This window comes from Oncorhynchus gorbuscha, linkage group LG25, assembly GCF_021184085.1.
Source record: "Oncorhynchus gorbuscha isolate QuinsamMale2020 ecotype Even-year linkage group LG25, OgorEven_v1.0, whole genome shotgun sequence".
Lineage (NCBI taxonomy): Eukaryota > Metazoa > Chordata > Actinopteri > Salmoniformes > Salmonidae > Oncorhynchus > Oncorhynchus gorbuscha.
The window spans coordinates 49,836,639-49,864,631 of NC_060197.1; the positions used below are offsets into that span (position 1 = coordinate 49,836,639).

The following is a 27,993-nucleotide window of genomic DNA, read 5'->3' on the forward strand; positions in this document are numbered from 1 at the left end:
ATCCGATGGATTTGTATACTGCTTTAAAGCAAATATCTGCAGCATTAGTAAAGATGTGATCAATACATGTTGATGATGTCATTCCTGTTCTGTTTGTAAACTACCCTGGTAGGTTGACTGATAACCTGAACCAGATTGCAGGCACTGGTTACAGTTTGAAGTTTTTTCTTGAGTGGGCAGCTTGTCAATATTTAAATCACCTAGAAAATATACTTCTCTGTTGATACATACATTATCAAGCATTTCACACATATTATCCAGATACTGACTGTTAGCATTTGGTCTATAGCAGCTTCCCACCAGAATGGGCTTTAGGTGAGGCAGATGAACCTGTAGCCATATTACTTCAACAGTATTTAACATTATCCAGTACTGTTTAACAGAATGGGCTTTTATCCAGATACTGACTGTCTATAGCAGCTTCCCACCAGAATGGGCTTTAGGTGAGGCAGATGAACCTGTAGCCATATTACTTCAACAGTATTTAACATTATCCAGATACTGTCTATAGCAGCTTCCCACCAGAATGGGCTTTAGGTGAGGCAGATGAATCTGTAGCCATATTACTTCAACAGTATTTAACATTATCCAGATACTGACTGTTATCAGAATGGGCTTTGGTGAGGCAGGTCTATAGCAGCTTCCCATTACCAGAATGGGCTTTAGGCAGCTTCCCACCAGAAGGCAGATGAACCTGTAGCCATATTACTTCAACAGTATTTAACATTATCCAGATACTGACTGTCTATAGCAGCTTCCCACCAGAATGGGCTTTAGGTGAGGCAGATGAACCTGTAGCCATATTACTTCAACAGTATTTAACATGAGATAGTGTTTCTGCACCTGGACTACTGTTCAGTTGTGGTCAGGTGCCACAAAGATGGACTGTACACAGAGAGCTAACGTTAATGCCATGCATGTCAATCTCTCATGGCTCAAAGAGGAGGAGAGATCAACTTCATCACTACTTGTTTTTATAAGAGGTGTTGACAAGCTGAATGTACCAAGCTGTCCGTTTAAAATACTTGCACACATCTCAGAAACCCATGCCTACCCCACAAGACAAGCCACCAGAGGTCTCTTCACAATCCAAGCCAGAACATATTATGGGAGGCTCACAGCACTACATAGAGCCATGACTACATGGAACGCTATCCCACATCAGGTAACTGATGCAGCAGTAGAATACTGTCTGTACCTGTGTATGAAGACACTCCAAAGGTACAAACACACACATTGTTGTATGGTGGTATTATACATGTTGTATTGTAGATACAGTACCATTCAAAGTATGGACACACGTACTCATGCCAGGGTTTCTTTATTGTACTATTTTCTACATTGTAGAATAATAGTGAAGACATCAAAAGTAATGAACATATATGGAATCATGTAGTAACCAACAAAAAAAAAGTGTTAAAGAAACCCAAATATATTTTATATTCTTCAAAGTAGCCACATTTTGCCTTAATGAAAGCTTTGCACACTCTTGACACTCAACCAGCTTCACATGTAATGCTTTTCCAAAAGTCTTGGGAGTTCCCACATATGCTGAGCACTTGCTGCTTTTCCTTCACTCTGCGGTCCGACTCATCTCAAACCATCTCGATTTGGTTGAGGTCGGGTGATTGTGGAGGCAAGGTCATCTGATGCAGCACTCCATCACTCTCCTTAGTAAAACAGCCCTTACACAGCCTGGAGGTGTGTTGGGTCATTGTCCTGTGGAAAAACATATGAGCCCAAACCAGATGGGATGGCGTGTCGCTGCAGAATTCTGTGGTAGCCATGCTGGTTAATTGTGCCTTGAATTCTAGATAAATCACAGACAGTGTCACCAGCAAAGCACCATCACACCTCCTCCTCCATGCTTCACGGTGGGAAATACATATGCGGAGACCATCTGTTGACCTACACCGCATCTCACAAAGATACGGAGGTTGAAACCAAAAATCTCCATTTTGGACTCCAAACCAAAGGACACATTTCCACTGGTCTAATTTACATTACTCTGTTTCTTGGCCCAATGATGATGCTGTATGTTGAGAAGCAGGTGAAATGTTGGGAAAAAAACCATGGAACGAGATAACATTAGCGTCTTTGCATAAACACAGGAACAATACTGACTGGGGAAAGAACCTAAGGGAAATAGGGGCGGTAATAGGTGAGGTAATGGAGTCCAGGTGTGCCTCATGATGACGTGCAGGTGCGCGTAATGCTTGATGCCAGGTGTGCGTAATGATGGATCCCAGGACCAGTGGTGTACCAGAGACGTTGAATGCCGAAGGGGAGGAGCAGGAGTAGACGTAACACTTCTTATTGGTGTTCTTTAGTGGTGGATTTTTTGCAGAAATTTGACCACGAAGGCCTGATTCACACAGTCAATTTCTGAGGCTGGTAACTCTAATGACCTTTGGGTCTTCCTTTCCTGTGGCGGTCCTCATGAGAGCCAGTTTCATCATAGCGCTTGATGGTTTTTGTGACTGAACTTGAAGAAACTTTCAAAATTCTTGAAATTTTCCACATTGACTGACCTTCATGTCTTAAAGTAATGATGGACTGTCATTTCTCTTTGCTTATTTGAGCTGTTCTTGCCTTAATATTGTCTTTGTCGTTTACCAAAAAGGGCTATCTTCTGTATACCACCCCTACCTTGTCATAACACAACTGCCTCAAATGCAATAAGAAGGAAAGAAATTCCACAAATTAACGTTTAACAAGGCACATTTTCTAGTGTGTAATTGACTGTACATTTGTTTATTCCACGTGTAACTCTGTGTTATTGTTCGTGTTGCACTGTTTTGCTTTATCTTGGCCAGGTCTCAGTTTTAAATGAGAACTTGTTTTCAAACTGCCTACCTGGTTAAAATTCTATATTTTTTCCCCCTCTGGTTGCCCATTTAACATTTTGATAGAAATTTGGTAAGACTGATTTAAGTTTCCCTGCATTAAAGTCTCTGGCCACTAGGAGCGCCGCCTCTGGGTGAGCGGTTTCCTGTTTGTTTATTTCCTTATACAGCTGACTGAGTGAGGTCTTAGTGCCAGCATCCATCTGTGGTGGTAAATAAACAGCCACGAAAATTATGGATGAAAATAGTGAGGTCTACAGCTTATCATAAGATACTCTACTTCTGGCGAGCAAAATCTAGAGACTTCCTTCGATTTTGTGCACCAGCTGTTGTTTACATATATGCACAGACCCCCTCATTTTACCGAAGTGTGCTGGTCTATCTAGCCGGTGCAGCGTGTATCCCACTAGCTCAATATCCATGTCATCATTCAGCCATGATTCTGTGAAGCATAAGATGTTACAGTCTCTGATGTCCCGTTGGTAGGATATACGTGATCGTACCTCGTCTAATTTATTGTCCAAGATTGCACGTTGGCAAGTAATATTGACGCTAACGGCAGCTTTCCCACTCGCCGTCTGCGGAGAGTGACGCCACTCTGTGTCCTCTGTACCTGCGTCTCTTCCTCTTGCAAATAACAGGGATGTTGGCCTTGTCGGGTGTCTGAAGTACATCCTGTGCATCCTGCTTGTTGAAGAAAAAATATTAGTCTAATCCATGGTGAGTGATCGCTGTCCTGATATCCAGAAGCTCTTTGTCTAATCCGAGGTCAGTGATCGCTGTCCTGATATCCAGAAGCTCTTTGTCTAATCCATGGTGAGTGATCTCTGTCCTGATATCCAGAAACTCTTTGTCTAATCCGAGGTGAGTGATCACTGTCCTGATGTCCTGAAGCTCTGTGTCTAATCCGAGGTGAGTGATCTCTGTCCTGATATCCAGAAGCTTTTTGTCTAATCCATGGTGAGTGATCGCTGTCCTGATATCCAGAAGCTCTTAGTCTAATCCGAGGTGAGTGATCGCTGTCCTGATATCCAGAAGCTCTTTGTCTAATCCGAGGTGAGTGATCGCTGTCCTGATATCCAGAATCTCTTTGTCTAATCCGAGGTGAGTGATCACTGTCCTGATATCCAGAAGCTCTTTGTCTAATCCATGGTGAGTGATCACTGTCCTGATATCCAGAAGCGCTTTGTCTAATCCGAGGTGAGTGATCTCTGTCCTGATATCCAGAAGCTCTGTGTCTAATCAGAGGTGAGTGATCGCTGTCCTGATATCCAGAAGCTCTTTGTCTAATCCATGGTGAGTGATCTCTGTCCTGATATCCAGAAACTCTTGGTCTAATCCGAGGTGAGTGATCACTGTCCTGATGTCCTGAAGCTCTGTGTCTAATTGAGTGTGTCCTGATATCCAATCCGAGGTGAGTGATCGCTGTCCTGATATCCAGAAGCTCTTTGTCTAATCTGAGGTGAGTGATCTCTGTCCTGATATCCAGAAGCTCTTTGTCTAATCCAAGGTGAGTGATCGCTGTCCTGTCCAGAAGCTCTTTGAGTGATCGCTGTCCTGATATCCAGAAGCTCTTTGTCTAATCCATGGTGAGTGATCTCTGTCCTGATATCCAGAAGCTCTTTGTCTAATCCATGGTCCTGATATCCAGAAGCTCTTTGTCTAATCTGAGGTGAGTGATCTCTGTCCTGATATCCAGAAGCTCTTTGTCTAATCCGAGGTGAGTGATCTCTGTCCTGATATCCAGAAGCTGTTTGTCTAATCCGAGGTGAGTGATCGCTGTCCTGATATCCAGAAGCTCTTTGTCTAATCCGAGGTGAGTGATCTCTGTCCTGATATCCAGAAGCTGTTTGTCTAATCCGAGGTGAGTGATCGCTGTCCTGATATCCAGAAGCTCTTTGTCTAATCCATGGTGAGTGATCTCTGTCCTGATATCCAGAAGCTCTTTGTCTAATCCGAGGTGAGTGATCACTGTCCTGATATCCAGAAGCTCTTTGTCTAATCCGAGGTGAGTGATCTCTGTCCTGATATCCAGAAGCTCTTTTTTGCCGTAAAATACGATGGCAGAAACATTATGTACAAAATAAGTCACAAATGACGTGAAAACCCCCCTCATAACAGCACAATTGGTTAGGCGCCATTAATGCTGCCATTTCTTCTGCTGCCATTTTGTGTAATTGGCATGCCGTTTAATCCGTTTCTTGATATGCCTGACAGGTGGATGGATTATCGTGGCAAATGAAAAACACTCACTAGCAGGGAGGTAAACAAATGTGTCCACAACATTTGAGAAATAATATATTTGTTTGTATGGAACATTTCTGTGATCTTTTATTTTAGCTCATGAAACCAACACTTTACATGTTGCAATGATATTTTTGTTAAGTTTTTGTTCATATCCCTCAAATATCCAATAAACGGGTGCCAATATTGAGACATAGATAGGCTACCCTCCCGTATCTGAAACTACATGATCATTGATGTTTACTGATCATGAAAGCAGTTACTTGCTGTATAACTCTGATGATAGAGCTACGTGTGTGCAATAGTTTTGCATGCAATAATCTGACATTTGTTGTTCTGACTAAGCTCTTCAAGAGATACTGATATTACAACATTTATTTAACAATTCCTTGAAAATGGCACACAGTTGTCAGTGGTTTTAGCAGAGCTGAGGGTCTCCTTGCCCCACAGCAGGCAAATCGAACGCTCAGCAATGTATTGTGATGTTTTATAAAACTCTACAGAACCCTAACCTCCAGCTTTTTTAAACATTTTATTTCACCTTTATTTAACCAGGTAGGCTAGTTGAGAACACCTTTATTTAACCAGGTAGGCTAGTTGAGAACACCTTTATTTAACCAGGTAGGCTAGTTGAGAACAAGTTCTCATTTGTAACTCTGACCTGGCCAAGATAAAGCATAGCAGTGTGAACAGACAACAACACAGAGTTACACATGGAGTAAACAATAAACAAGTCAATAACAGTAGAACAAAAAGCTAGAACTCTGACCTAGAAGGTGTTGCAGCATCTTTGGGTTAATCTGTAAATCTAGTTTTTTTTCTGATTATACGTGTGAACAACTCTTCACATAGATGTCTAGATGAAGTGGAGGTGTTTGTCTGGTGCAATGCCGTAGTTGTCCTTGTTGTCTTCAAACACCGTAGTGAGGCCCTTCAGGTAGAGAGAATGGAGACCGTCTATATCATCCTTAGTGGGAGAGGGGGTCTGGACCACTGGAATAGGCCTACCCACTAGAGAGAGAGAGAGAGAGATGAGAGGGGGTCTGGACCACTGGAATAGGCCTACCCACTGGAGAGAGAGAGAGAGATGAGAGGGGGTCTGGACCACTGGAATAGGCCTACCCACTGGAGAGAGAGAGAGAGAGAGATGAAAGGGGGTCTGGACCACTGGAATAGGCCTACCCACTGGAGAGAGAGAGAGAGATGAGAGGGGGTCTGGACCACTGGAATAGGCCTACCCACTGGAGAGAGAGAGAGAGGGGGGTCTGGACCACTGAATAGGCCTACCCACTGGAGAGAGAGGGAGAGGGGGGTCTGGACCACTGAATAGGCCTACCCACTGGAGAGAGGGAGGGGGTAGAGAGGAAGAGGGTTCATCCATATTTATCTCTCTATAACCCACTGGGATGGTCAGGTGCCACAAAGATGGACTTGGGAGAATTGCAGTTCTCTCAGAACAGGGCAGCACGGCTGGCCTTTAAAAGCACACGGAGAGCTAACGTTAATGACATGCATGTCTCATGTCTCTCATGGCTCAAAGAGGAGGAGAGATCAACTTCATCACTACTTGTTTTTGCAAGAGGTGTTGAAAAGCTGAATGTACCGAGCTGTCTGAATAAAATACTTGCACACATCTCGGACACCCATGCCTACCCCACAAGACAAGCCACCAGAAGTCTCTTCACAGTCCTCAAGTCCAGAACAGACTATGGGAGGTACACAGTACTACATAGAGCCATGACTACATGAAACTCTATTCCACATCAGGTAACTGATGCAGCAGGAGAATCAGATTTTTTAAAAACTGGTAAAAATACACATAATGGAACAACGGGGACTGTGAAGAGAATCACAATGGCACAGACACATGCATACATTGTGATATTGTTGTGTGGTGGTATTAAACATTTTGTATTGTAGATATGTAGTGGTGTAATAATTTTATATGATGTACAGTTTTATATTTAGTTTTATGTAATATGTAAGTGCTTTAATATTTTTGGACCCCAAGAAGAGTAGCTGCTGCCCTGGCAGGAACTAATGGGGATCCATAATAAACCCCAGGAAGAGTAGCTGCTGCATTGGCAGGAACTAATGGGGATCCATAATAAATACAAATACTCACTGGCGAGATAGGGGAGAAAGTGTGTGTGTGTCTCATACCAACAGTGTGTATGGGCTGTCTGTAGGGCAGTAGACCAAAGCTGTACTGGAACACTCCTCTCCCGGTGAACAGCGGCAGTGCCACTCCCATGAGCCTTTGCAGGTGGTCCTGTAGCCAGCGGAGCGGCGAGCCGGTAGGGTTGGTCATCTGGTCGAAGAGCTCATTCTCCCCAAAGGAGAACACAGGTACTAACTGAGCCCTATAGATACAGTACATTAACATAAAATCTAGCTTTATTTCTACAGTACATTTCAGGCATGGATTCAACGCAATGCGCTTCACAGGAAAAAAACAAATGAAAAAACATGCAATACTACACAACAAACGTATGAGGATAAAAAACTACTGAAAAAACATGCAATACTGCACAAAAAACGTATTAGGATAAAAAACTACTGAAAAAACATGCAATACTACACAAAAAACGTATGAGGATAAACAACTAAAGAATAACAATAAAAGCTGAATGAATAAAAGCACCCTGAGGAAAATCAAAGCTAGAAAGGTTTTAAGATCTCTTTTAAAAATGCCCCCAGTTAGGGCCCCTCAGGTTCTCTGGCTGGCTATTGCAGAGGATGGGGGCATAGTAGATAAAGGCTGTCTCTCCATGGCTCTTGGTTCTAGGCTTGGGGATAGTTAAAAGGCCAGAGGACCTGAGGGACCTACTGGGTACATAACTTAAAGCAAGTCTGGGGGTGCACAATCATGGATTGATTTAAAAACGAATGGAATAATCTTAAACTCACAGGCAGCCAGTGCAGAGCCTTTAAAATCAAATCAAATGTTTGTCACTTGTGCCAAATTTAACATGTGTAGAACTTACTGTGAAATGCTTACTTACAAGCCCTTAACCGACCATGCCGTTTTAAGATAATAAGAGTTTAAGAAAATATTTTCCAAATAAACTAAAGTAAAAATAAATAAAATATCACAATAAAAATGACAATATCGAGGCTATATACAGGGGGTACCGGTGCTGAGTCAATATGCCAGGATACAGGTTAGTCGACGTAATTATTAAGGTAATATGTACATGTAGGTAGGGGTAAAGTGACCATGCATAGATAATAAGCAGCGAGTAGCAGCAGTCTATGTAAATAGTCCAGGTGGCCATTTGATTAATTGATTAATCTTATGAGGTAGAAGCTATTTGGACTTGGTGCTCTGGAACCGAGCAATAGCAGATAGTCTATGACTTGAGTGGCTAATATAGAGATCCTGGATGGCAGGAGGCTTGGTGGATGTATTATCTTGGCAGTGATGTACTGGGTCGTACGCACTACCCTCTGTAGTGCTATAAGGTCGGATGCCGAGCAGTTGCCATACCAGGCGGTGATGCAAATGGTCAGGATGCTCTCAATGGTGCAGCTGTAGAACTTTGAGGAACTGGGGACCCATAACAAATCTTTTCAGTCTCCTGAATAGGCGTTATCGTACCCTCACGACTGTCTTGGTGTGTTTGGACCATGATGGTTTGTTGGTCATTTTCGGCCCTCCTTTCTCTGTAGTCCACGATCAGCTCCTTTGTCTTGCTCACATTGAGAGAAAGGTTGTTGTCCTGGCACCACACTGCCATGTCTCTGATCTCTTCCCTATAGGCTCATCGTTGTCGTGATCAGGCCTACCGCTGTTGTGTCGTCAACAAACTTGATGAGGGTGTTGGATTTGTGTTTGGCTACGCAATTGTGGGTGAACAGGGAGTACAGGAGGGGACTAAGCACACACCCTTGAAGGGCACCGGTGTTGAGGATCAGCGTGGCAGATGTGTTGTTGCCTACCCTTATCACCTGGGTGTGGCCCGTCAAGAAGTCCAAGATCCAGGTGAAGGTGTTTAGTCCCAGGGTCCTTAGCTTGGTGATGAGCTTTGTGAGCACTATGCTATTTTTATTTAAAACCTGTTAGTCCTACCCACACCGTATTCGGTAGCGTAATCATAGCCTCAAGCTCATTACCATAACGCAACGTTAGCGATTTCTAAAAATCGCAAATGAAATGAAATAAATATGCCTATCCTCAAGCTTATCCTTTTCTTAACAATCCTGTCGTCTCAGATTTTCAAAATATGCTTTAGAACCAGAGAAAATCAATAATTTGTGTAAGAGTGGTGATAGCTAGCTTAGCATTTAGCGTTAGCATTTAGCACGCAACATATTCACAAAAACCAGCAAAGGGATCAAATAAAATAATTTACCTTTGAAGAACTTCAGATGTTTCAATGAGGAGACTCTCAGTTACATAGCAGATGTCCAGTTTTTCCTGAAAGATGCTTGTGTAGGACACAACGTTCCGTTTTGTTACTATGCATTTGGCTACCGAAACTAACCGAAAATTCAGTCACCTACACATCAAACTTTTTCCGAATTAACTCCATAATATCGACTGAAACATGGAAAACGTTGTTTGAATCCATCCTCAAGGTGTTTTGTCATATATCTCTTCATTGAAATGCCATTCCTGGAAGCCTGCATTGTTCTCAGATTCGGATGGAAAAATACTGGTACCTGACTTTTGCGCACCAATTTCCACACAGACACCGTGCGGGACCCCTGGTAAATGTAGTCTCTTATGGTCAATCTTCCAATGATATGCCTACAAATACGTCACAATGCTGCAGACACCTTGGGGAAACGATAGGAAGTGTCCGTTCATTCCTGTCGCATTCACAGCCATATAAGGCGATCATGGAAAACGTGCCATCAGAAATCCTGTTGATTTCCTGGTCACTCAAACATCTTGGTTTTGCCTGTAGGTTTTGTTCTAAGGCACTCACAGTGAAAATCTTTGCAGTTCTGGAAACGTCAGAGTGTCTTCTTTCCAAAACTATCAATTCCAAGCATAGTCGAGCATCTTTTCGTGACAAAATATTGCGCTAAAAACGGGCACGTCTTTTTATCCAAAAATGAAATACTGCCCCTATAGGACTAACAGGCTAGAAAAGTCAGTTAAGAACAAATTCTTATATACAATGACGGCCCAAACCAGATGGGATGGCGTGTCGCTGCAGAAAGCTGTGGTAGCCTTGCTGGTTAAGGCCAAACCAGATGGGATGGCGTGTTGCTGCAGAATGCTGTGGTAGCCATGCTGGTTTAGGCCAAACCAGATGGGATGGCGTGTCGCTGCAGAATGCTGTGGTAGCCATGCTGGTTAAGGCCAAACCAGATGGGATGGCGTGTCGCTGCAGAATGCTGTGGTAGCCATGCTGGTTAAGGTCAAACCAGATGGGATGGCGTGTCGCTGCAGAATGCTGTGGTAGCCATGCTGGTTAAGGTCAAACCAGATGGGATGGCGTGTCACTGCAGAATGCTGTGGTAGCCATGCTGGTTAAGGCCAAACCAGATGGGATGGCGTGTCGCTGCAGAATGCTGTGGTAGCCATGCTGGTTAAGCCCAAACCAGATGGGATGGCATGTGTCCCTGCATAATGCTGTGGTAGCCATGCTGGTTAAGGCCAAACCAGATGGGATGGCGTGTCCCTGCAGAATGCTGTGGTAGCCATGCTGGTTAAGGCCAAACCAGATGGGATGGCGTGTCTCTGCAGAATGCTGTGGTAGCCATGCTGGTTAATTGTGCTGTGAATTCTAAATAAATCACCAATGGTGTCACAAGCAAAGCACCCTCACACCTCCTCCTCCTCCACCATGCTTCATGGAGGGAACCACACTCCTCCTCCTCCATGCTTCACGGTGGGAACCACACTCCTCCTCCTCCATGCTTCACGGTGGGAACCACACTCCTCCTCCATGCTTCACGGTGGGAACCACACTCCTACTCCTCCATGCTTCACGGTGGGAACCACACTCCTCCTCCTCCATGCTTCACGGTGGGAACCACACATGCAGAGTTCATCCGTTCATCTACTCTGCATCTCATAAAGACACAGGACTTAGAACCAAAAATCTAAAATTTGGACTGAGTAGTAGTCTCTTTCTCCCCTTACCAATCTGTCTATCGCCTCCTTTGAATTTCATGCTGCCACAGTTACCAGCCCTTTCAAGCTTAACATCCTTATCATTTATCGCCCTCCAGGTCCCCTCGGAGAGTTCATCAATGAGCTTGATGCCTTGATAAGCTCCTTTCCTGAGGACGGCTCACCTCTCACAGTTCTGGGCGACTTTAACCTCCCCACGTCTACCTTTGACTCATTCCTCTCTGCCTCCTTCTTTCCACTCCTCTCCTCTTTTGACCTCACCCTCTCACCTTCCCCCCCTACTCACAAGGCAGGCAATACGCTCGACCTCATCTTTACTAGATGCTGTTCTTCCACTAACCTCATTGCAACTCCCCTCCAAGTCTCCGACCACTACCTTGTATCCTTTTCCCTCTCGCTCTCATCCAACACTTCCCACACTGCCTCTACTCGGATGGTATCGCGCCGTCCCAACCTTCGCTCTCTCTCCCCGCTACTCTCTCCTCTTCCATCCTATCATCTCTTCCCTCTGCTCAAACCTTCTCCAACCTATCTCCTGATTCTGCCTCCTCAACCCTTCTCTCCTCCCTTTCTGCATCCTTTGACTCTCTATGTCCCCTATCTTCCAGGCCGGCTCGGTCCTCCCCTCCCGCTCCGTGGCTTGACGACTCATTGCGAGCTCACAGAACAGGGCTCCGGGTAGCCGAGCGGAAATGGAGGAAAACTCGCCTCCCTGCGGACCTGGCATCCTTTCACTCCCTCCTCTCTACATTTTCCTCCTCTGTCTCTGCTGCTAAAGCCACTTTCTACCACTCTAAATTCCAAGCATCTGCCTCTAACCCTAGGAAGCTCTTTGCCACCTTCTCCTCCCTCCTGAATCCTCCTCCCCCTTCCCCCTCCTCCCTCTCTGCAGATGACTTCGTCAACCATTTTGAAAAGAAGGTCGACGACATCCGATCCTCGTTTGCTAAGTCAAACGACACCGCTGGTTCTGCTCACACTGCCCTAGCCTGTGCTCTGACCTCTTTCTCCCCTCTCTCTCCAGATGAAATCTCGCGTCTTGTGACGGCCGGCCGCCCAACAACCTGCCCGCTCGACCCCATCCCCTCCTCTCTTCTCCAGACCATTTCCGGAGACCTTCTCCCTTACCTCACCTCGCTCATCAACTTATCCCTGACCGCTGGCTACGTCCCTTCCGTCTTCAAGAGAGCGAGAGTTGCACCCCTTCTGAAAAAACCTACACTCGATCCCTCCGATGTCAACAACTACAGACCAGTATCCCTTCTTTCTTTTCTCTCCAAAACTCTTGAACGTGCCGTCCTTGGTCAGCTCTCCCGCTATCTCTCTCAGAATGACCTTCTTGATCCAAATCAGTCAGGTTTCAAGACTAGTCATTCAACTGAGACTGCTCTTCTCTGTATCACGGAGGAGCTCCGCACCGCTAAAGCTAACTCTCTCTCCTCTGCTCTCATCCTTCTAGACCTATCGGCTGCCTTCGATACTGTGAACCATCAGATCCTCCTCTCCACCCTCTCCGAGTTGGGCATCTCCGGCGAGGCCCACGCTTGGATTGCTCCTACCAGGTGGCGTGGCGAGAATCTGTCTCCTCACCACGCGCTCTCACCACTGGTGTCCCCCAGGGCTCTGTTCTAGGCCCTCTCCTATTCTCGCTATACACCAAGTCACTTGGCTCTGTCATAACCTCACATGGTCTCTCCTATCATTGCTATGCAGACGACACACAATTAATCTTCTCCTTTCCCCCTTCTGATGACCAGGTGGCGAATCGCATCTCTGCATGTCTGGCAGACATATCAGTGTGGATGACGGATCACCACCTCAAGCTGAACTTCGGCAAGACGGAGCTGCTCTTCCTCCCGGGGAAGGACTGCCCGTTCCATGATCTCGCCATTACGGTTGACAACTCCATTGTGTCCTCCTCCCAGAGCGCTAAGAACCTTGGCGTGATCCTGGACAACACCCTGTCGTTCTCAACTAACATCAAGGCGGTGGCCCGTTCCTGTAGGTTCATGCTCTACAACATCCGCAGAGTACGACCCTGCCTCACACAGGAAGCGGCGCAGGTCCTAATCCAGGCACTTGTCATCTCCCGTCTGGATTACTGCAACTCGCTGTTGGCTGGGCTCCCTGCCTGTGCCATTAAACCCCTACAACTCATCCAGAACGCCGCAGCCCGTCTAGTGTTCAACCTTCCCAAGTTCTCTCACGTCACCCCACTCCTCCGCTCTCTCCACTGGCTTCCAGTTGAAGCTCGCATCCGCTACAAGACCATGGTGCTTGCCTACGGAGCTGTGAGGGGAACGGCACCTCAGTACCTCCAGGCTCTGATCAGGCCCTACACCCAAATAAGGGCACTGCGTTCATCCACCTCTGGCCTGCTCGCCTCCCTACCACTGAGGAGGTATAGTTCCCGCTCAGCCCAGTCAAAACTGTTCGCTGCTCTGGCTCCCCAATGGTGGAACAAACTCCCTCACGACGCCAGGACAGCGGAGTCAATCACCACCTTCCGGAGACACCTGAAACCCCACCTCTTTAAGGAATACCTAGGATAGGATCAATTAATCCTTCTCACCCCCCCTCAAAATATTTAGATGCACTATTGTAAAGTGGCTGTTCCACTGGATGTCATAAGGTGAATGCACCAATTTGTAAGTCGCTCTGGATAAGAGCGTCTGCTAAATGACTTAAATGTAAATGTTAAATGTAGTGGTTTATTTGCAGCAATTCGACTATGAAGGCCTGATTCACGCAGTCTCCTATGAAGAGTTGATGTTGAGATGTGTCTGTTACTTGAACTCTGTGAAGCATTTAGTTGGGCTGCAATCTTAGGTGCAGTTAAATCAGTTAAATCTAATGAATTTATCCTCTGCAGCAGAGGTAACTCTGTGTCTTCCTGTAGCAGAGGCAACTCTGTGTCTTCCTGCGGCAGAGGGAACCCTGGGTCTTCCTGTGGCAGAGGGAACCCTGGGTCTTCCTGCGGCAGAGGGAACCCTGGGTCTTCCTGCGGCAGAGGGAACCCTGGGTCTTCCTGCGGCAGAGGGAACCCTGGGTCTTCCTGCGGCAGAGGGAACCCTGGGTCTTCCTGCGGCAGAGGGAACCCTGGGTCTTCCTGCGGCAGAGGTAACTCTGGGTCTTCCTGCGGCAGAGGTAGGGAACCCTGGGTCTTCCTGCGGCAGAGGGAACCCTGGGTCTTCCTGCGGCAGAGGGAACCCTGGGTCTTCTACTGGGTCTTCCTGCGGCAGAACCCTGGGTCTTCCTGCGGCAAGGGAACCCTGGGTCTTCCTGCGGCAGAGGTAACTCCTGGGTCTTCCTGCGGCAGAGGTAACTCTGGGTCTTCCAGCGGCAGAGGTAACTCTAACTCTGGGTCTTCCTGCGGCAGTAACTCTGGGTCTTCCTAACTAACTCTGGGTCTTCCTGCGGCAGAGGTAACTCTGGGTCTTCCTGCGGCAGAGGTAACTCTGGGTCTTCCTGCGGCAGAGGTAACTCTGGGTCTTCCTGCGGCAGAGGTAACTCTGGGTCTTCCTGCGGCAGAGGTAACTCTGGGTCTTCCTGCGGCAGAGGTAACTCTGGGTCTTCCTGCGGCAGAGGTAACTCTGGGTCTTCCTTTGGCAGAGGTAACTCTGGGTCTTCCTTTGGCAGAGGTAACTCTGGGTCTTCCTTTGGCAGAGGTAACTCTGGGTCTTCCTTTGGCAGACGGAACTCTGGGTCTTCCTGCAGCAGACGGAACTCTGGGTCTTCCTGCAGCAGACGGAACTCTGGGTCTTCCTGCAGCAGAGGTAACTCTGGGTCTTCCTGCAGCAGACGGAACTCTGGGTCTTCCTGCAGCAGACGGAACTCTGGGTCTTCCTGCAGCAGACGGAACTCTGGGTCTTCCTGCAGCAGAGGTAACTCTGGGTCTTCCTGCAGCAGAGGTAACTCTGGGTCTTCCTGCAGCAGAGGTAACTCTGGGTCTTCCTGCAGCAGAGGTAACTCTGGGTCTTCCTGCAGCAGAGGTAACTCTGGGTCTTCCTGCAGCAGAGGTAACTCTGGGTCTTCCTGCAGCAGAGGTAACTCTGGGTCTTCCTGCAGCAGAGGTAACTCTGGGTCTTCCTGCAGCAGAGGTAACTCTGGGTCTTCCTGCAGCAGAGGTAACTCTGGGTCTTCCTGCAGCAGAGGTAACTCTGGGTCTTCCTGCAGCAGAGGTAACTCTGGGTCTTCCTTTCCTGTGGCGGTCCTCATGAGAGCCAGTTTCATCATAATGCTTGATGATGTTTACGACTGCACTCAAAGAAATGTTCCACATTAACTGACCTTCATATCTCAATGTCATAATGGTCTGTCATTTCTCTTTGCTTATTAGGGCTTTTTTTGCCATAATATGGACTTGGTCTTTAAAGCAAATAGGGATATCTTCTGTTTACTAACCCTACCCTGTCACAACACAACTGATTGGTCAAACGCATTAATAAGGTGGCTACATTGAAGAATCTCAAATATATCATATATTTTGATTTGTGTAACACTTTTTGGTTACTACATGATTCCATATTTGTTATTTCATATTTTTGATGTCTTCACTATTATTCTACAATGTAGAAAATAGTAAATATGAAGAAAAGCCCTCAAATGAGTAGTTGTGTCCAGACATTTGGCAGGAATCAGGATAGAATTATGGTCAGATTTGCCAAATGGAGGGCGAGGGAGAGCTTTGTGAAGTAAAGGTGGTTTAAAGTTTTTTGTTGTTGTCTGGTTGCACATGTTACACGCTGGTAAAAAGGTAAAACTGATTTAAATTTGCATCCCTAGGAGCGCCACTTCTGAATTCGTTTTTTCTTGTTTGCTTACGTTGAGTGCAGTCTTAGTGCCAGAAACAGTTTGTGGTGGTAAATAGATGTCTACAAAAAATATAGATTAAAACACTCTTGGTAGATAAAAAAAAAAAAATATATATATATATATTTCACCTTTATTTATTTAACCAGGTAGGCTACTTGATAACCAGTTCTCATTTGCAATTGCGACCTGGCCAAGATAAAGCAAAGCAGTTCGACACATACAATAACACAGAGTTACACATGGAGTAAACAACAACACAGAGTTAAACATGGAGTAAAATAAAATAGGGTCATTAATACAATAGAGAAAGTCTATATACAGTCTGTACAAATTAGGTAAGATTAGAGAGGTAAGGCAATAAATAGGACATGGTGGCGAAGTAATTACAATATACCAATTAAACACTGGAGTGATAGATGTGCAGAAAATGAATGTGCAAATAGAGATACTGGGGTGCAAAGGAGCAAGATATAATAAATAAATAAATAAATAAATAAATACAGTATGGGGATGAGGTAGTTGGGATGGGCCATTTACAGATGGGCTATGTACACGTGCAGTGATCTGTGAGCTGCTCTGACAGCTGGTGCTTAAAGCTAGTGAGGGAGATATGAGTCTCCAGCTTCACTGATTTTTTCTATGGAGAATGCATGGTCGTGTGGATAATAACATTACACTTGGACCAGCTGGGTATTAACATTACACTGGGGACCAGCTGGGTATTAACATATACACTGGGACCAGATGGATATTAACATTACACTGGGACCAGATGGGTATTAACATATACACTGGGACCAGCTGGGTATTAACATTACACTGGGACCAGCTGGGTATTAACATTACACTGGGACCAGCTGGATATTAACATTACACTGGGACCAGCTGGCTATTAACATTACACTGGGGACCAGCTGGATATTAACATTACACTGGGACCAGCTGGGTATTAACATTACACTGGGACCAGCTGGATATTAACATTACACTGGGACCAGCTGGATATTAACATTACACTGGGACCAGCTGGGTATTAACATTACACTGGGACCAGCTGGATATTAACATTACACTGGGACCAGCTGGCTATTAACATTACACTGGGGACCAGCTGGATATTAACATTACACTGGGGACCAGCTGGGTATTAACATTACACTGGGACCAGCTGGGTATTAAGGGGCCAGCAGGATATTAACATTACACTGGGACCAGCTGGGTATTAACATTACACTGGGACCAGCTGGGTATTAACATTACACTGGGACCAGCTGGGTATTAACATTACACTGGGACCAGCTGGTATTAACATTACACTGGGACCAGCTGGCTATTAACATTACACTGGGACCAGCTGGCTATTAACATTACACTGGGACCAGCTGGCTATTAACATATACACTGGGACCAGCTGGGTATTAACATATACACTGGGACCAGCTGGCTATTAACATTACACTGGTACCAGCTGGCTATTAACATTACACTGGGACCAGCTGGGTATTAACATTACACTGGGACCAGCTGGATATTAACATTACACTGGGACCAGATGGGTATTAACATATACACTGGGACCAGCTGGGTATTAAGGGACCAGCTGGGTATTAACATTACACTGGGACCAGCTGGGTATTAAGGGACCAGCTGGGTATTAACATTACACTGGGACCAGCTGGATATTAACATATACATTGGGACCAGCTGGATATTAATATTACACTGGGACCAGCTGGGTATTAACATATACACTGGGACCAGCTGGATATTAACATATACACTGGGACCAGCTGGATATTAACATTACACTGGGACCAGCCGGGCATTAACATTACACTGGGACCAGCTGGGTATTAACATTACACTGGGACCAGCTGGATATTAACATATACACTGGGACCAGCTGGATATTAACATGACACTGGGACCAGCTGGATATTAACATGACACTGGGACCAGCTGGATATTAACATGACACTGGGACCAGCTGGATATTAACATGACACTGGGACCAGCTGGGTATTAACATGACACTGGGACCAGCTGGGTATTAACATGACACTGGGACCAGCTGGGTATTAACATATACACTGGGACCAGCTGGCTATTAACATATACACTGGGACCAGCTGGCTATTAACATTACACTGGGACCAGCTGGCTATTAACATTACACTGGGACCAGCTGGATATTAACATTACACTGGGACCAGCTGGCTATTAACATTACACTGGGACCAGCTGGCTATTAACATATACACTGGGACCAGCTGGCTATTAACATATACACTGGCACCAGCTGGGTATTAACATTACACTGGGACCAGCTGGGTATTAACATATACACTGGGACCAGCTGGGTATTAACATTACACTGGGACCAGCTGGATATTAATATTACACTGGGACCAGCTGGCTATTAACATTACACTGGGGACCAGCTGGATATTAACATTACACTGGGACCAGCTGGATATTAACATATACACTGGGACCAGCTGGGTATTAACATTACACTGGGACCAGCTGGGTATTAACATATACACTGGAACCAGCTGGGCCTTAATGAACACCACAAGCATACAGTACATTAACATTAACACTTGAATATGTGGACATCTATAAGTACCTAGCTGTCTGGCTAGACTGTAAACTCTCCTTCCAGACTCATATCAAACATCTCCAATCGAAAATCAAATCTAGAGTCGCCTTTCTATTCCGCAACAAAGCCTCCTTCACTCACGCCGCCAAACTTACCCTAGTAAAACTGACTATCCTACCGATCCTCGACTTTGGCGATGTCATCTACAAAATTGCCTCCAACACTTTACTCAGCAAACTGGATGCAGTTTATCACAGTGCCATCCGTTTTGTCACTAAAGCACCTTATACTACCCACCACTGCGACCTGTATGCTCTAGTCGGCTGGCCCTCACTACATATTCGTCGCCAGACCCACTTGCTCCAGGTCATCCACCAGTCGATGCTAGGTAAAGCTCCGCCTTATCTCAGTTCACTGGTCACGATGGCAACACCCATCCGTTGCACGCGCTCCAGCAGGTGTATCTCACTGATCATCCCTAAAGCCAACACCTCATTTGGCCGCCTTTCGTTCCAGTTCTCTGCTGCCTGTGACTGGAACGAATTGCAAAAATCGCTGAAGTTAGAGACTTTTATCTCCCTCACCAACTTCAAACATCAGCTATCTGAGCAGCTAACCGATCGCTGCAGCTGTACATAGTCTATTGGTAAATAGCCCACCCATTCTCACCTACCTCATCCCCATACTGTTTTTATTTACTTTTCTGCTCTTTTGCACACCAATATCTCCACCTGTACATGATCATCTGATCATATATCACTCCAGTGTTAATCTGCAATATTGTAATTATTCGCCTACCTCCTCATGCCTTTTGCACACATTGTATATAGACTCCCCTTTTTTCTACTGTGTTATTGACTTGTTAATTGTTTACTCCATGTGTAACTCTGTGTTGTCTGTTCACACTGCTATGCTTTATCTTGGCCAGGTCGCAGTTGCAAATGAGAACTTGTTCTCAACTGGCCTACCTGGTTAAATAAAGGTGAAATAAAAATAAATATATATTTTTTAAATTAAACACACCACACCTAATATTGAATTACAATATTCAATATACGTGTTTCAGATGTTTCAAACCTACCCGTGTTTCAGACCTACCCGTGTTTTTCCCACCTACCCGTGTTCAGACATGCTTCCCACCTACCCGTGTTCAGACATGCTTACCACCTACCCATGTTCAGACCCAGGATTGGGGTCAACTACATTTCAATTCCAGTCAATTCAGGAAGCAGAAATACCAATTGATATTCAGGTTACTTTTATTTGGACTTCCCAGACAGTCTCCCTTCCCAAAACGAACCAGGCCTGACCCTCAACTGGCATGTTCAGGGTGGTTTGTATGGACACAAGCGTATTCTTTCTAAACGGTTTTCTCCCCGAATTAAGTCCCTTGGCTAATCTCTAAAATGTCCTGTCTGGCTGCCCACTACCATACTGCTCACTGGAATTTAAATGGATTTGACCCCAACCCTGTTCAAACGTTACTGTTTTTCATGCCTACCAGTGTTTCAGACCCACCTGTACTTCAGGCCTACCAGTGTTTCAGACCCACCTGTACTTCAGGCCTACCAGTGTTTCAGACCCACCTGTACTTCAGGCCTACCAGTGTTTCAGACCAACCTGTACTTCAGGCCTACCCGTGTTTTAGTGCCAGTTTGATGAATCCCTTGCGGTGTAGAATCTGAAGGGTGAGAGCTCCCGGTCGGGCGTCTAGAGCCTCTGGAGCGCCCCCTATAGCCACCACCGCCACATTACCTCCTCTAGGAGCTGAGAGCAGGTAGGACAGGCTGGCTTTCTCACTGGATACCAGACCTGGCATGAACACATAATACACACATCGTAACCCCAATTACACACACACACACACACACACACACACACACACACACACACACACACACACACACACACACACACACACACACACACACACACACACACACACACACACACACACACCACACACACACACACACACACACACACACACCCTGACCTTAAATACACACACACACGTATCCAGGATGTTTTGAAGGGTCCCCAGATCCTCAAAAGGTTCTACAGCTGCACCTTCGAGAGTATCCTGACCAGCTGTATATAGCCTCCACTTCACCGCCTGGTATGGCAAGTGGTCGGCATCTGACCGTTAAGCGCTACAGAGGGTAGTGCGTACGGCCCAGTACATCACTGGGGGCAAGCTTCCTAGGACCAGAAGTCTAGGACCAAATTAACAGATTCTACTCCCAAGCCATAAGACTGCTGAACAATTAATCAAATGGCTACCCGGACTATTTACATTGACCCCCCCCTACCTTTACCCCTACCCCACACAATGACTCGGTACCCCCTTGACTTAAATGTAAATGTAAATATAGCCTCACATTGACTCTGTACCGTAACAGCCTGTATATAGCCTCCACATTGACACTGTACCGTAATACCCTGTATATAGCCTCCACATTGACTCTGTACCATAATACCCTGTATATAGCCTCCACATTGACTCTGTACCGTAATACCCTGTATATAGCCTCCACATTGACACTGTACCGTAATACCCTGTATATAGCCTCCACATTGACTCTGTACCGTAATACCCTGTATATAGCCTCCACATTAAACTGTTCGCTGCCCTGGCCCCCCAATGGTGGAACAAACTCCCTCACGACGCCAGGACAGCGGAGTCAATCACCACCTTCCGGAGACACCTGAAACCCCACCTCTTTAAGGAATACCTAGGATAGGTTAAGTAATCCCTCTCACCCCACCCCCCCTAAGTTTTAGATGCACTATTGTTAAGTGACTGTCCCACTGGATGTCATAAGGTGATTGCACCAATTTGTAAGTCGCTCTGGATAAGAGCGTCTGCTAAATGACTTAAATGTAAATGTAAATGTAAATGACTCTGTACCGTAATACCCTGTATATAGCCTCATATTGACTCTGTACCGTAATACCCTGTATATAGCCTCCACATTGACTCTGTACCGTAATACCCTGTATATAGCCTCCACATTGACTCTGTACCAGTATCCCCCTGTATATAGCCTCCACATTGACTCTGTACCGTAATACCCTGTATATAGCCTCTACATTGACTCTGTACCGTAATACCCTGTATATAGCCTCCACATTGACTCTGTACCGTAATACCCTGTATATAGCCTCCACATTGACTCTGTACCGTAATACCCTGTATATAGCCTCCACATTGACTCTACCGTAATACCCTGTATATAGCCTCCACATTGACTCTGTACCGTAATACCCTGTATATAGCCTCCACATTGACTCTGTACCGTAACACCCTGTATATAGCCTCCACATTGACTCTGTACCATTATACCCTGTATATAGCCTCACATTGACTCTGTACCGTAATACCCTGTATATAGCCTCCACATTGACTCTGTACCGTAATACCCTGTATATAGTCTCCACATTGACTCTGTACCGTAATACCCTGTATATAGCCTCCACATTGACTCTGTACCGTAATACCCTGTATATAGCCTCCACAATGACTCTGTACCGTAATACCCTGTATATAGCCTCTACATTGACTCTGTACCGTAATACCCTGTATATAGCCTCCACATTGACTCTGTACCGTAATACCCTGTATATAGCCTCACATTGACTCTGTACCGTAATACCCTGTATATAGCCTCACATTGACTCTGTACCGTAATACCCTGTATATAGCCTCCACATTGACTCTGTACCGTAATACCCTGTATATAGCCTCACATTGACTCTGTACCGTAATACCCTGTATATAGCCTCCACATTGTACCGTAATACCCTGTATTTAGCCTCACATTGACTCTGTACCGTAATACCCTGTATATAGCCTCCACATTGACTCTGTACCGTAATACCCTGTATATAGCCTCCACATTGACTCTGTACCGTAATACCCTGTATATAGTCTCCACATTGACTCTGTACCGTAATACCCTGTATATAGCCTCCACATTGACTCTGTACCGTAATACCCTGTATATAGTCTCCACATTGACTCTGTACCGTAATACCCTGTATATAGCCTCCACATTGACTCTGTACCGTAATACCCTGTATATAGCCTCCACATTGACTCTGTACCGTAATACCCTGTATATAGCCTCCACATTGACTCTGTACCGTAATACCCTGTATATAGCCTCGTTATTGTATTGTGTTACTTTTTATAGTATTTATACTTTTTATACTTTTTTTATAGTTTATTTGGTAAATGTTTTTTTAACTCTTTCTTGAACTGCATTGTTAGTTAACTTTTTATAGCTGCAGGGTCAGTATTGAGTAGCTTGGATGAAAAGGTGCCCATTATAAATGGCCTGCTCCTCAGTCTCAGTCGCTAATATATGCATATTATTATTAGTATTGGATAGAAAAGTTTCCAAAACTGTCAAAATATTGTCTGTGAGTATAACAGAACTGATATTGCAGGCAAAACCCTGTTGAAAATCTGGGCTTCTATTTTGAAAACTCCATGATCCATAGCCTCCCTTTGCTGGATTTAAAGGGATATGAACCAGAGAGAGAGAGACAGAGAGAGACATGTATTCAGGATGTTTCCCTGTAGACACAGAGAGAGAGACATGTATTCAGGATGTTTCCCTGTAGACACAGAGAGAGAGACATGTATTCAGGATGTTCCCCTGTAGACACAGAGAGAGAGACATGTATTCAGGATGTTCCCCTGTAGACACAGAGAGAGAGAGAGAGACATGTATTCAGGATGTTTCCCTGTAGACACAGAGAGAGACATGTATTCAGGATGTTCCCCTGTAGACACAGAGAGAGACATGTATTCAGGATGTTTCCCTGTAGACACAGAGAGAGAGACATGTATTCAGGATGTTCCCCTGTAGACACAGAGAGAGAGACATGTATTCAGGATGTTCCCCTGTAGACACAGAGAGAGACATGTATTCAGGATGTTCCCCTGTAGACACAGAGAGAGACATGTATTCAGGATGTTCCCCTGTAGACACAGAGAGAGAGAGAGAGACATGTATTCAGGATGTTCCCCTGTAGACAGAAAGAGAGAGAGAGAGACATGTATTCAGGATGTTTCCCTGTAGACACAGAGAGAGACATGTATTCAGGATGTTCCCCTGTAGACACAGAGAGAGACATGTATTCAGGATGTTCCCCTGTAGACACACAGAGAGAGAGACATGTATTCAGGATGTTCCCCTGTAGACACAGAGAGAGAGAGAGACATGTATTCAGGATGTTCCCCTGTAGACACAGAGAGAGAGAGAGACATGTATTCAGGATGTTCCCCTGTAGACACAGAGAGAGAGAGAGACATGTATTCAGGATGTTGAATGGATGGATGATGAGTACTTGCGAGCTCACACACTGTATGTACACAGTCAGCCACTTGCCTGTTGTGAAATAGAGTTGGGTAAGTCTGTCTGACAGAGGAGTGGAGGGGGAAGAGGTGTGCGTGTGTGTCAGTGTTACCTACTTGGTCAGCATTGTCAGATATTTCAACAGAAACTTTCTCAACTGGACAACCCTGTGACTGAGAAAATACAGTGTGTACACACACACACACACACACACACACACACACACACACACACACACACACACACACACACACACACACACACACACACACACACACACACACACACACACACACACACACACACACACACACACACACACACACCACTCAGCCTTTTCTCCACACATGATGCCGTCCCTGAAGTGGGATATCAGGGTCAGAGGTTAGGGGTTAGAGTTCAGGGTTACTAACCTACACACATGATGCCGTCCCTGAAGTGGGATATCAGGGTCAGAGGTTAGGGGTTAGAGTTCAGGGTTACTAACCTACACACATGATGCCGTCCCTGAAGTGGGATATCAGGGTCAGAGGTTAGGGGTTAGAGTTCAGGGTTACTAACCTACACACATGATGCCGTCCCTGAAGATCAGGATCAGTCATCAGAGGTTAGGGGTTAGAGGTCAGAGTTACTAACCTCCAAACATGATCTAGTACCTAAAGAAGGGTATTAGGGTCAGGGGTTAGAGGTTAGGGTACTAACCTCCACACATGATGTAGTCCCTAAAGAAGGGTACTCTGAACCAGAATGGCAGCATCAGGAGGTAGGGGGTCAGCCCGGGGAACAGCGAGGAGAACCCTGACGCCTCCGTACAGAAGTTCCCAAAACCCCCCGCCACCAGAACACCATGGGGGTGGAACCCAAAGATGTAGTTAGAACCAGGGTCCAGATCCACCATCTTTATGAGCTGGGGAGGGGGGGGGGGAGAAACAGGTACTGTAGTTAGAACCAGGGTCCCCAGTCCAGCTGGCCGTGCTGCTGCTCCAGTTTCAACTGTTCTGCCTGCGGCTATGGAATCCTGAGCTGTTCACCAGACGTGCTACCTGTCCCAGACCTGCTGTTTTCAACTCTCTAGAGACAGCAGTGGTAGAGAGCAGTGGTAGAGATACTCTTAATGATCGGCTATGAAAAGCCAACTGACTTGTTGCACCCTCGACAACTACTGTGATTATTATTATTTGACCGTGCTGGTCATTTATGAACATTTGAACATCTTGGCCATGTTCTGTTATAATCTCCACCCGGCACAGCCAGAAGAGGACTGGCCACCCCTCATAGCCTGGTTCCTCTCTAGGTTTCTTCCTAGGTTTCGGCCTTTCTAGGGAGATTTTCCAAGCCACCGTGCTTCTACAGCTGCATTACTTGCTGTTTGGGGTTTTAGGCTGGGTTTCTGTACAGCACTTTGAGATATCAGCTGATGTACGAAGGGCTATATAAATACATTTGATTTGATTTGTGTGTATTGGTGTGTGTGTTTAAATTGGTGTGTGCAGTAGACCTAGGTTTCATTGATATTAATGGGAGCGTAGCACACAATGAAAGAGTTACGGCCCATGTAGGAAGCCTGTTAGTGTTAGGTTATAGTTATAGTTTTACAGAGTCTTACATTGAGAGGGAAGTAGTCTCTGAAGTGTTTCCAGACGCTCCAGTTCCGAAGCCACTCTGACCTCCGACCCCCGCTGGTGGGTGTGTCCCTGTCCAGATACAGCCAACCAGCATACAGCGCAGCCAGAACCCACCAGTCAGAGACGCATAGCAACACATAGCCTGCTAGACAGCACTGGGCTGGGGGAGGGGGGGGAGGAGACATGTCACTGGTCAGTTACTCTCTGGGGGAGGGGAGACATGTCACTGGTCAGTTACTCTCTGGGGGAGGGGAAGACATGTCACTTGTCAGTTGCTCTCTGGGTGGGAGAGGGGGAGATATGTCACTGGTCAGTTACTCTCTGGGGGAGGGGAAGACATGTCACTTGTCAGTTGCTCTCTGGGTGGGAGAGGGGGAGACATGTCACTGGTCAGTTACTCTCTGGGAGAGGGGGGAGACATGTCACTGGTCAGTTACTCTCTGGGTGGGGGAGGGGGAAGACATGTCACTTGTCAGTTGCTCTCTGGGGGAGGGGGAGTTGGCAGGAGGAGAATAATTTCACATGGTTGGTAAAGGAGAACATAGAGCAAATGTCTGCGTGCGCGTGCGCGCGCGCGTGCGTGTGTGTGTGTGGTGTGTGTGAGCAGAGCCAAGTGGGCAAATGCCAGCCATGCACTCTCACCCACTACCCTCTACACACAGTACCCCTGTCCCTTACTCCTACGAAGATGACCCCAGTTTCACAGTTGAGACGTAGCAGAGACAGAGTCAGGGTTAGATGGATCAGATCATTGTGAGGTCATGGAGTCCAGAAAGAGCCAATCATATGGACCAGAAAACACAGAAACTCTAGAATCCTCTCGAGACTCTAGAATCCTCTCTATAGAATCTGAACTCCCTCCAGCTGTTACAATGGATAGAAGAATGCTGCTAACTGCTTGGCTTCTCCACTGTCCCGTTTACTGGGCTTCCACTAGCAGTCCTCTGCTCACAAACACACGTGACCACCCGCTTGACAACGTACTAACCAGCAGTCCTCTGCTCACAAACACACGTGACCACCCGTGACCAGTCCCTGCTCACAAACACACGTGACCACCCGCTTGACAACGTACTAACCAGCAGTCCTCTGCTCACAAACACACGTGACCACCCGCTTGACAAGGTACTAACCAGCAGTCCTCTGCTCACAAACACACGTGACCACCCGCTTGACAACGTACTAACCAGCAGCGTCACCAAAAAGGGACCTCTTCCATGGCACCATTAGTGCCGTGTCAACCTGTGGAGCAGGTGTTCCTAGATTATCCAGAACCATATCACTCTGTTATACTATACAACCCTAACCACTGATCTAGGACCAGATCACACTACCCCAGCCCAAACCTGAACCATTAGACACTAACCTAACCACTAACCTAGGACCAGTCTAATCGTCATGGGGACAGACACTAAACTGACATTAGACCAGACAGTCAATAAAGATATTGATTATTGTGTGCAAGCCTTTGTGTTACCTACTTTTGCTGAGAAATAGTCTCTCTAGTCTAATCAGAGTTACTATTTACTCTATTTAGCAACACACGGATTGATTTACCTTTCAAATCAAATAAAAATGTTATTTGTCACATACACATGTTTAGCAGATGTTAAAGTGAGTATAGCGAAACATTACAGCAGCACCATCACACTAACGTCAGCGTAATGAACCCCTCTCTCTCCCTCTCTCTCTCTAACACACACACACACGCACACGCACACACGCACACACACACACACACACACACACACACACACACACACACACACACACACACACACACACACACACACACACACACACACACACACACACACACACACACACACACACACACACACACACAGGCTTACCTAGCGCCAGGAAAGAGAAAACCCACTGCAGCACAGCAGCTGTCTGGAGTCTCCTCCGCAGTGGGATGTTTAGCGGAGCGAACTGGATCTTCATCTCCGGGAAAGACTCAACCTTTCCGGCTACAAGGTGAGGGTTAGTCTGTCTGGTCCCCTTCTCTCTGTCTGTCTCTGTCTTTCTGTGTGTGTGTGTATGAGGAAACGCGTTGTGGTTTTCAGTGAAAGTTCCTAATTTGATGCAACTAAAAGTTCTGAAACTGAAGGGCTCGGGCAGCGCTGTGAAAGTTCTGTTATTCAGTTGTTGCTGGTCTCTAGTTCACCTTCCTAATGGAGTTAAACAGCGCTGTGGAAGTTCTGTTATTCAGTTGATGCTGGTCTCTAGTTCACCTTCCAAATGGAGTTAAACAGCGCTGTGGAAGTTCTGTTATTCAGTTGTTGCTGGTCTCTAGTTCACCTTCCTAATGGAGTTAAACTCTGCAAACAAACTTGAAGAAATAACAGAACAGCTTGCCTTGTGGACCCTCCTCTCATGTCACCACCCTCCTCCTTGAATG

The 27,993-nt window shown here is 46.0% G+C and overlaps 1 protein-coding gene across 1 annotated transcript; it reads right to left on the reverse strand.

The window, feature by feature from the left end:
• Window positions 1-4,808: 4,808 nt before the first annotated feature.
• Window positions 4,809-27,936, reverse strand: mogat3a (monoacylglycerol O-acyltransferase 3a). Its single transcript, XM_046329212.1, has 6 exons — window positions 27,443-27,936; window positions 25,571-25,749; window positions 24,667-24,871; window positions 20,236-20,410; window positions 7,254-7,453; window positions 4,809-6,101 (listed from the first exon to the last, which is right to left on the reverse strand). Exons 1-6 carry the CDS (start codon window positions 27,534-27,536, stop codon window positions 5,947-5,949), a joined length of 1,008 nt encoding a protein of 335 aa, XP_046185168.1. The 5' UTR covers window positions 27,537-27,936; the 3' UTR covers window positions 4,809-5,946.
• Between the last annotated feature and the right edge of the window lie 57 nt (window positions 27,937-27,993).